We start from the raw sequence: 10,290 nt of genomic DNA on the forward strand, positions 1-10,290 counted from the left end.
GACAGCCAGCTTGGAGCTTGCCAAAAGGCACCTAAAGGACTCAGACCATGAAAAACAATATTCTCTGGTCTGATGAAACTAAAATTGAACTCTTTCGCATAAATGCCAAGTGTCACATCTGGAAGAAACCTGGCACCATCCCTACGGTCTAGAATGGTGGTGGCAGCATCATGCTGTGGGGATGTTTTGCAGCAGCACGGACTGGGAGACTAGTCAGGATCGAGGGAAAGACGAACAGAGCAAAGTACAGAGAGATCCTTGATGAAAACCTGCTCCAGAGCGCTAAGGACCTCAGATTGGGACAAAGGCTCATATTTCAACAGGACAACAACCCTAAGCACACAGCCAAGAAAACACAGGAGTAGCTTCTGGAAAAGTCGCAAAAACCATCAAGCGCTTTGATGAAACTGGCTCTCGTGAGGACCACCACAGGAAAGGAAGACCCAGAGTTAACTCTGTTGTAGAGGATAAATTCATTAGAGTTAAATAAACTTCAGATTGCAGCACAAATAAACTCAGCAATAAAAGAAATGTCCCTTTTTCAGGACCCGGTCTTTGAAAGACAATTCGAAAAATCCATATAACTTCACACATCTTCATTGTAAAGGATTTAAACACTGTTTCCCATGCTTGTTCAATGAACCATAACCAATTAATGAACATGCATCTATGGTACGGTCACAGATGGTAGGCAATTAAGGTCACAGTTATGAAAACTTAGGACACTACAGACACCTTTCTACTGACTCTGAAAAACATCAAAAGAAAGATGCCCAGGGTCCCTGCTAATCTGCGTGAACATGCCTTAGACATGCTGCGATGAGGCATGAGGACTGTAGATGTGGCCAGGGCAAAATATTTGTGTTTATTGTCGAAGGAATGAGCGTTACACCGAGGCATGTACTCTGGAGCGGGATGGATTTGGAGGTGGAGGGTCCGTCATAGTCTGGGGCGGTGTGTCACAGCATCATCGGACTGAGCTTGTTGTCATTGCAGGCAATCTCAACGCTGTGCGTTACAGGGAAGACATCCTCCTCCCTCATGTGGTACCCTTCCTGCAGGCTCATCCTGACATGACCCTCCAGCATGACAATGCCACCAACCATACTGTGCGTTCTGTGCGTGATTTCCTGCGAGACAGGAATGTCAGTGTTCTGCAATGGAAAGCGAAGAGCCCGGAACTCAATCCCATTGAGCACGTCTGGGACCTGTTGGATCGGAGGGTGAGGGCTAGGGCCAATCCCCCAAGAAATGTCCGGGAACTTGCAGTTGCCTTAGTGGAAGTGTGGGGTAACATCTCACAGCAAGAACTGGCAAATCTGGTGCAGTCCATGAGGAGGAGATGCACTGCAGTAGTTAATTCTACCTGGTGGCCACACCAGATACTGACTTACTTTTGATTTTGACCACCCTTTGTTCAGGGACACATTATTCCAGGTCTGTTAGTCACATGTCTGTGGAATTTGTTCAGTTTGTCTCAGTTGTTGAGTCTTGATATGTTCATACAAATATTTACGCATGTTAAGATTGCAGAAAATAAACGCAGTTGACAGTGAGAGGACGTTTCTTATTTTGCTGAGTTTACATGATTGCATATCTGTTATTTCATAGTATTGATATATTCACTATTATTCTATAATGTAGAAAATAGTCAAAATAAAGAAAAACCCTTGAATGAGTAGGTGTGTCCCAACTTTCGACTGGTACTGTATATATATATTTTTTTTAAGAAACTCAGTTTGGCTTTCAACTTACTCTTGAAAGTTGTAATAGTACAATGCACAAGGTGCACTTTTGAAATCGGGTAATGCATATTCAGTTTCTCTTGTCATGTCAGTCATTGCATACCTTTATTTATAACACTCTAATGAATACACATTAGACCTGGCAAAATGCAGAGAATTACAAGAAAATTTGCTTTAAAATAGGAACATTTTCTCTGCCCCCTTAACAAAATGTGTAGAATTGTAGGAAACAAGCTTTGAACCTGCAGAATGTTCGCTCAGCCAACAAGAGGGTTGTGAACAGTTTGTGTCATGAACAGTGCTTGTGCCAATAGAAATAGACATGGCAAGGGCGCAATATGTTCCCCAATGCTGGAAGGGGGCCTGAATGAAAAAGTTTGGGAACCCCTGTTCTATAGAGCTCGCCAGCTTGTCGTCTTAAAAAACAGAAATTAGCAGTGGTGTAAAGTACTTAAGTACTACTTTAAAGTATTTTTACTTAAGTAGTTTTTTGGGGTCTCTTTACTATTAACATTTTTGACAACTTTTACTTTTCTTTAGGAATTAAGTAAAAGTATGTACTTTTTATTACATAAATTCTCCCTGACACCCAAATGTACCTTTTGGGTGTCCTTTTGAATTTGTTTATTTAAAAAAAAAAATGTAAAAAAAATTGTATTTCAACTTTATTTAACCAGTTGAGAACAAGTTCTCATTTACAACTGCAACCTGGCCAAGATGAAGCAAAGCAGTGCGACAAAAACAATAACACAGAGTTACACATAAACAAACGTACAGTCAATAACACAATAGAAACATCTATGTGCAGTGTGGGCAAATGTAGAAGAGTAGGGAGTTAAGGCAATAAAGAGGCCATGGGAGGCGAAATCATTACAATTTAGCATTAACACTGGAGTGATAAATGTGCAGATGATGATATGCAAGTAGAGATACTGGGGTGCAAAAGAGCCAGAGGATAAGTAACAATATGAATGCTTAGCAGGACAGGAAAATTATCTAATTCACACACTTATCAAGAGATCATCCCAGGTCATCCCTACGGCCTCTGATCTGGTGGACTCACTAAACCAGTGGTGGGCAAACTTTTTGGCTCAGGGGCCAAATCGGGATTTTGAAATTCAATTGAGGGCCGCATTTTTTGGATGACCAATTGTTAGTTAAAATCAATTTGCTGGGGCCTTCCGAGTGGCGCAGCGGTCTAAGGTCACTACAGACCCGAGTTCGATCCCAGGCTGTGTCACAGCTGGCTGTGACTGGGAGCGCCATGAGACGGCGCACAATTGGCCCAGCGTCATCTGGGGTAAGAGAGGGTTTGGCTGAGATTTCCTTGTCCCATCGCGCTCTAGCGACTCCTGCAGCGGGCCGGGTGCATGCACGCTGACACGGCCGCCAGGTGTACAGTGTTTCCTCCGACACATTGGTGCGACTGGCTTCCGGGTTAAGCGTGCATTGTGTCAAGAAGCAGTGCAGTTTGGCTGGGCCATGTGTTGGAAGACGCAAGGCTCTCAACTAGATGTTGACCGATTAATTAGGGCCGAGGCACAAGGCAGAACGACAGATGTTTTACCTTGTCAGCTCGGGGGACCCAATCTTGCAACCGTACAGTTAACTAGTCCAACGCTCTAACCACCTGCCTCATGAGGAGCCTGCCTGTTACGCGAATGCAGTAAGCCAAGGTAAGTTGCAAACTAGCATTAAACTTATCTTATAAAAAACAATCAATCAACGACTGTCGTTGCTCCAATGTGTACTTAACCATAAACATCAATGCCTTTCTTAAAATCAATACACAAGTATATGTTTTTAAACCTGCATATTTAGCTAAAAGAAATCCAGGTTAGCAGGCAATATTAACCAGGTGAAATTGTGTCACTTCTCTTGCGTTCATTGCACACAGAGTCAGGGTATATGCAACAGTTTGGGCCGCCTGGCTCTTTGCGAACTAATTTGCCAGAATTGTATGTAATTATGACATAACATTGAAGGTTGTGCAATGTAACAGGAATATTTAGACTCATGGATGCCACCCGTTAGATAAAATACGGAACGGAATAAATGTTTCGTTTTCGAGGTGATAGTTTCCAGATTTGACCTAAGGCTCATATTTCTGTGTGTTTAATATAGTTAAGCCTATGATTTGATATTTGATAGAGCAGTCTGACTGAGGGGGTGGTAGACAGCAGCAGGCTCGTAATAGTCAAAGGTATATGGTTTAGAGAGAAATAGTCGACGCGTTATAATTCCTGTAATAACTTGCGGCTGAACTTGAAAGGGGTTCCTTCGTTATTTTACTGTTCATGTCTTCCATAAGAGAATGTCTTGATCTACTTCAAATAAGGTCTGTGTTTCTTGCTTAAACCACCTCGGCGTTTTGATACCCGTGTAAATCTCACTAGGATATGGTAACATTTGTCAAAATATTTTCATAAATCCACTCTACAAAAAAAATTATCTTCACTTATATTTAGCCAATATTGATCAGTTACCTTGTCCTATGGATATCTACACAGTTATAAAATTGGCAAGGTGGTGTAAGCCTACACGAAACACAAACCTTATTTTAAGTGAATCTAAAAATATCCTATGGAATAAATGAATGAAGGAACCGCTTTTCAGATTTTGCTAGAAGGTGTCCTGGGAATTATGACTCGCACTTTGGTAGTCAATTCTTACCATGTCCATTATTAAAATAGGATTTCCTGCATATAGAAATGACAGTTTTTGTTTCCAACATTCATCACAAGCAACTTAAACTATTTTTATTCAAACAGTTGAGAGTATTTGTCTCCTAAGCAGACTCTTCAGTATCATTGTCACTTCAGAGCTGTGTGTGTTTTACAGATGGCAGAGAAAAGCAGGGCACCAGTATGAGACTATTACATGGAATTGGCACCAGGGAAAGCAAGGTGTCTTATTTGTGATAAAGATGTAAGCATGGGGTCAGCAACGGCTAAATCAAAAAGTACCATCAACCTGTGGAATCACCTTAAGAACACCCATCCAAAATCCCATAATATGTATTATATTAAGTTAAAATAAAAGTGTTCATTCAGTATTGTTGCAATTGTCATTATTACAAAAATGTGTACGTACATATTATATATATATTTTTTTTTTTAAGTGTGTGTGTGTGTATATATATATTTTTTTTGTTGTGTGTGTGTGTATATATATATATATATATTTTTTTTTTTTTTTAATATTTAAATCAGCCGATTAATCGGTATCGGCCTTTTTTGGTCCTCCAATAATCGGTATCGGCGTTGAAAAATCATAATCGGTCGACCTCTACTCTCAACCTTCACCTCTCCAGAGTCCGTACGGGAGTTGCAGCGATTGGACAAAACTGTAACTACCAATTAGATACCAAGAAACTGGGGAGAAGAAAATTTGTAAAAAAAAACAAACAAAGTCAAACATTTTTATGTCACGATGCCCGGATTGAAGTGCCCAGCGGGCCGCACTAAACACATGCTTAGTGTGTGTCCAAACACATATTATCAATGAACCTACCAGGTACAACCCCAAATCTGTAAACACGGGCACCCTCATAGATATCATACTGACCAACCTGCCCTCTAAATACATCTCTGCTGTCTTCAACCAGGATCTCAGCAATCACTGCTTCATTGCCTGCGTCCGTAATGAGTCTGTGGTCAAACGACCACCCCTCATCACTGTCAAACGCTCCCTAAAACACTTCAGGGAGCAGGCCTTTCTAATCGAACTGGCCCGGGTATCCTGGAAGGATACTGACCTCATTCCGTCAGTAGAGGATGCCTGGTTATGTTTTTAAAAGTGCTTTCCTCACCCTCTTAAATAAGCATGCCCCATTCAAAAAGGCTAAAAACCAGGAACAGATTTAGCCTTTGGTTCACTCCAGACCTGACAACCCTTGGCCAGCACAAAAATAACCTGTGGCGTACTGTGTTAGCATTGAATAGCCCCCGCAATATGGAACTTTTCAGGGAAGTTAGAAACCAATATACACAGGCAGTTAGGAAAGCAAAGGCTAGCTTTTCCAAACAGAAATTTGGATCCAGTAGCACAAACTCCAAAAAGTTCAAGGAAAATGTAAAGTCCATGGAGAATAAGAGCACCTCCTCCCAGCTGCCCACTGCACTGAGGCTAGGAAACACTGTCACCACCGATAAATCCACGATAATTGAGAATTTCAATAAGCATTTTTCTACGGCTGGCCATGCTTTCCACCTGGCTGCTTTCAACAGCCCTGCACCCCCCACAGAAACTTGCCCAAACCTCCCGCATTTCTCCTTCACCCAAATCCAGATAGCTGATGTTCTGAAAGAGTTGCAAAATCTGGACCCCTACAAATCAGCCGGGCTAGACAATCTGGACCCTCTCTTTCTAAAATTATCCGCCGCAATTGTTGCAACCCCTATTACTAGCCTGTTCAACCTCTCTTTCGTATAGTCTGAGATCCCCAAAGATTGGAAACCTGTCGCAGTCATCCCCCTCTTAAAAAGGGGGAGACACTCTAGACCCAAACTGTTACAGACCTATATCTATCCTACCCTGCGTTTCTAAGGTCTTTCGAAAGTCCAGTTAAACAGATCACCGAACATTTTGAATCCCACTGTACCTTCTCCGCTATGCAATCTTGTTTCCGAGCTGGTCATGGGTGCACCTCAGCCACGCTCAAGGTCCTAAACGATATTATAACCGCCATCGATAAAAGACAATACTGTGCAGCCGTATTCATCGACCTGGCCAAGGCTTTCGACTTTGTCAATCACAACATTCTTATCGGCAGACTCAACACCCTAGGTTTCTCAAATGACTGCCTCGCCTATTTTATCAACGACTTCTCAGACAGAGTTCAGTGTGTCAAACCGGAAGGCCTGTTGTCCGGACCTCTGGCAGTCTCTATGGGGGTGCCCACGGGGTTCAATTCTCAGGCCAACTCTTTTATCTGTATACATCAATGATGTCGCTCTTGCTGCTGGTGATTCTCTGATCCACCTCTACGCAGACGACACCATTCTGTATACATCTGGCCCTTCTTTGGACACTGTTAACTAACCTCCAGACGGGCTTCAATGCCATACAACTCTCCTTCCGTGGCCTCCAACTGCTCTTAAATGCAAGTAAAACTAAATACATGATCTTCAACTGATCGCTGCCCGCACCTGCCCAACATCACTACTCAGGACGGTTCTGACTTAGAATATGTGGACAATTACAAATACCTAGGTGTCTGGTTAGACTGTAAACTCTCCTTCCAAACTCACATTAAGCATAGCCAATCCAAAATTAAATCTAGAATCGGCTTACTATTTCGCAAAAAAGCATCCTTCACTCATGCTGCCAAACATACCCTCATAAAACTAACTATCCTACCGATCCTTGAATTCGGCAATGTAATTTACAAAATAGCCTCCAACACTCTACTCAGCAAATTGGATGCAGTCTATCACAGTGCCATCTGTTTTGTCACCAAAGCCCCATATACTACCCACCACTGCGACCTGTATGCTCTCGTTGGCTGGCCCTAGCTTCATGTTCGTCGCCAAACCCACTGGCTCCAAGTCTTTGCTAGGTAAAGCCCCGCCTTATCTCAGCTCACTGGTCACCATAGCACAACCCACCCGTAGCAAATGCTCCAGCAGGTATATTTCACTGGTCACCCCAAAGCCTATTCCTCCTTTGGCCACCCTTCCTTACAGTTCTCTGCTGCCAATGACTGGTACGAATTGCAAAAATCACTGAAGCTGGAGACTCATATCTCCCTCAATAACTTTAAGCATCAGCTGTCAGAGCAGCTCACAGATCACTGCACATAGCCCATCTGTATTTTGCTCCTTTGCACCCCAGTTTCTCCACTTGCACATTCAACTTCTGCACATCTATCACTCCAGTGTTTAATTGCTGAATTCTAATTACATTGCCACCATGGCCTATTTATTGCCTTACCTCCCTAATCTTGCCTCATTTGCACAAACTGTACATAGATTTTTTCCTATTGTGTTATTGACTGTACGTTTGTTTATTCCATGTGTAACTGTTGTTTGTGTCGCACTGCTTTGCTTTATCTTGGCCAATTCGCAGTTGTAAATGATAACTTGTTCTCAACTGGCCTACCTGGTAAAATAAAAGGTGAATATATATATATATATATATATATTTTTTTTTTTTTTTTAAAGTTTGTAAATTATGTCTGAGAGTTGGAGCGTGCCTGGCACAAAAAAAAAACTACAAAATGTGTCCGTCTGCTTTGCCTGATATAAGTACATGTTAGCGATTACATTTACTTTTGATACTTAAGTTTATTTAAAACCAAATACTTTTACTCAAGTAGTTATCTTCTTCAGGCTAGGGTCATTTTTTAAAATCAATTTCCACCTGACTGACGTGCCCAAAGTAAACTGCCTGTCACTCAGGCCCAGAAGCCAGGATGAGCATATAATTGGTACCAATGGATAAAATAAGGGCTGAGGTTAACACAGGTTTAAGGCTCATGCATTCTTCGGTTCGGCTGGCAGCTAGACGAACGAGTGCGCATGCATACTTCCTTATTAAAGACCTTCACCTGGAAAACGAGGGGGGGGAAGCAACAATAGTACTGTTTGTCCATCTTGATACACCGTTCCTCAAAATAGTCAGACTTAATCAAAGATAATTTATGAAATCTTTAATTCAATTTGACGTTTTTGCCGTAGAGATCTTAGTCGCGCAATTTTACATCTATTTTTTTTTTCATAGTATTTCTCAAGTGGAAAAAAATACATGAAAACAACTCGATGTTGTCATAATTGAATGACAAACATTCAATTGAAGAATCCCTAATGTTGACCAATGACCGACGAAGGGGCGTAGACTTCGACTTGCTTCTAGAAAAGATGTGCTTTGTTTTCACGTATTAACGTAGCTACACAAAAGCTTCAAAATTCACAAAAAGTGACTTTAGGTGATGACGATTATCCATTAGAACTAAACGTATAAGATTTCTTAAGCCTTTGTTTACCAGACCTTATTAAAGCCGAAAATCTCATACCCCCATTAAATTCCCTATGGCATTAACTAACGAGCCACGGCGGGCATCCGCGTTATTAGTGCCTACAAAAAGACGCCATTACTATTACTCTCTATTACAGACATTAATAGCGAAGATATTTATAACTCCTCTTCTGCCTGTGGTAATTGCTAGCTAACGTTACTTACTTCGTAAGTCTCTAAAGGACATCGTTTGTTCGTGTTGTGGCACTCAATCACACAAGGAAGTCTTCTGGATCCTGAGAGATTTAAGAAAAATCAGATACGGCGTTATGCTTCCAAAGTCAACGATTCAACTGTGGTGGCATCATCACTAACGTTACTTTAGCTAGCCAACTACGTTAACATGAGCCAAATCAGAAACACGACAGCCCGTAATGTAACTATTTACATTAACTATACACTTCGAGCAATACACCTAGTTGATATATTTGCTGCATAATGTTCTTAAAAGTTGCACACAATACCTTAGCAAGGAAGTTTAAACACGATTTACCTTATCTTGGGTGTTAGATTGGTTCGCTTCTTCTATGAGGTGTAGCTTGTTAGCTATCTGGCAACAACAAAAAATATGCTTGCCCGTCTCTATGGAATCCAATACTACGGAATCATAGAGGAGACAAACCTGGCGGTTTTAATGGAACGCATTCTCACAATTTAGCTAAAAATAAGTTTGTAGCTGGAAAAATGATAATTTCGTTATTATTATAATAATAAAGTTTATAGTCGATATAGTTTAATTGTCTTCACGTCAGCTTTGTATAGCCAAATAGCCTACATAGGTTAATTCTATAGTTAGTTGAAATCAAATCAATTCTATGCTTAGATTATAGTGGTTTTGAATTTACATTGCATGCATTATAATAATTGGCCTCAATCCCTAGAATATTAATATTATATTTCAACCGGGTATCCGCTGTCGGTATTGGTGCACTCATGGTACGTACGCAGTTTTCTGTATGTATAATGCTGCCACTGGACTGCTACAGGTGCACTGCATCTCAGCGCCAGTCTTTCGACAAGAGGCAGCATCTCTACTTGAAGGTACAGTATCTTTATCTACTCTATATATTTTACTCTATTTTATGTACCATGTTTGTTTAGCTATGTATTAAACTGTTCTTACTTTATAGTTGATGTTGTAAAGGTAGGTTACTGTTGGCAAACTTTAATGTGACGTGCATATAATCAATGTTCTTCAATATAAGAACATTGTGGGCACTTGTACAAAAAAATATATATAATAATGGATGGTGGACTACAGCAATTAAGAATGGATCTGTTGTTGATTAAATTATATACCGGCATAAATACCCTTCATTGCATTGAAAATATGATAATTCCTTTTTATTTGCGAGGGCAGAAATATACCTATTTGCTTGTGAAAATGTCATGTATTTGCGAGGGCAGAAATATAATAAATTCTACTGTATATAGAATAAATTATATTTCTGTGTATTTGCTCTATTCTGTTGACCTTTTGTTGGTATCCCACTTGATGGTATGTACAATTTCACAAAGTTTATGGTAT

At 40.7% G+C, this 10,290-nt stretch overlaps 1 protein-coding gene across 4 annotated transcripts in view; it reads right to left on the minus strand.

Annotated features, from left to right (window-relative positions):
• Nucleotides 1-9,378, minus strand: part of cluap1 (clusterin associated protein 1) — a 28,691-nt gene extending 19,313 nt beyond the window's left edge. For all 4 annotated transcript variants that reach the window (XM_024386854.2, XM_042305333.1, XM_024386853.2 and 1 more), the window contains exons 1-2: nt 9,256-9,378; nt 8,928-8,998 (exon numbers count right to left, since the gene is read on the minus strand). In XM_024386854.2, coding sequence (XP_024242622.1) covers nt 8,928-8,949 — 22 coding nt within the window. In that variant the 5' untranslated portion in view covers nt 8,950-8,998; nt 9,256-9,378. The remainder of the gene's footprint in view (nt 1-8,927; nt 8,999-9,255) is intronic.
• Between the last annotated feature and the right edge of the window lie 912 nt (nt 9,379-10,290).

This window comes from Oncorhynchus tshawytscha, linkage group LG24, assembly GCF_018296145.1.
Source record: "Oncorhynchus tshawytscha isolate Ot180627B linkage group LG24, Otsh_v2.0, whole genome shotgun sequence".
NCBI classification, from domain to species: domain Eukaryota; kingdom Metazoa; phylum Chordata; class Actinopteri; order Salmoniformes; family Salmonidae; genus Oncorhynchus; species Oncorhynchus tshawytscha.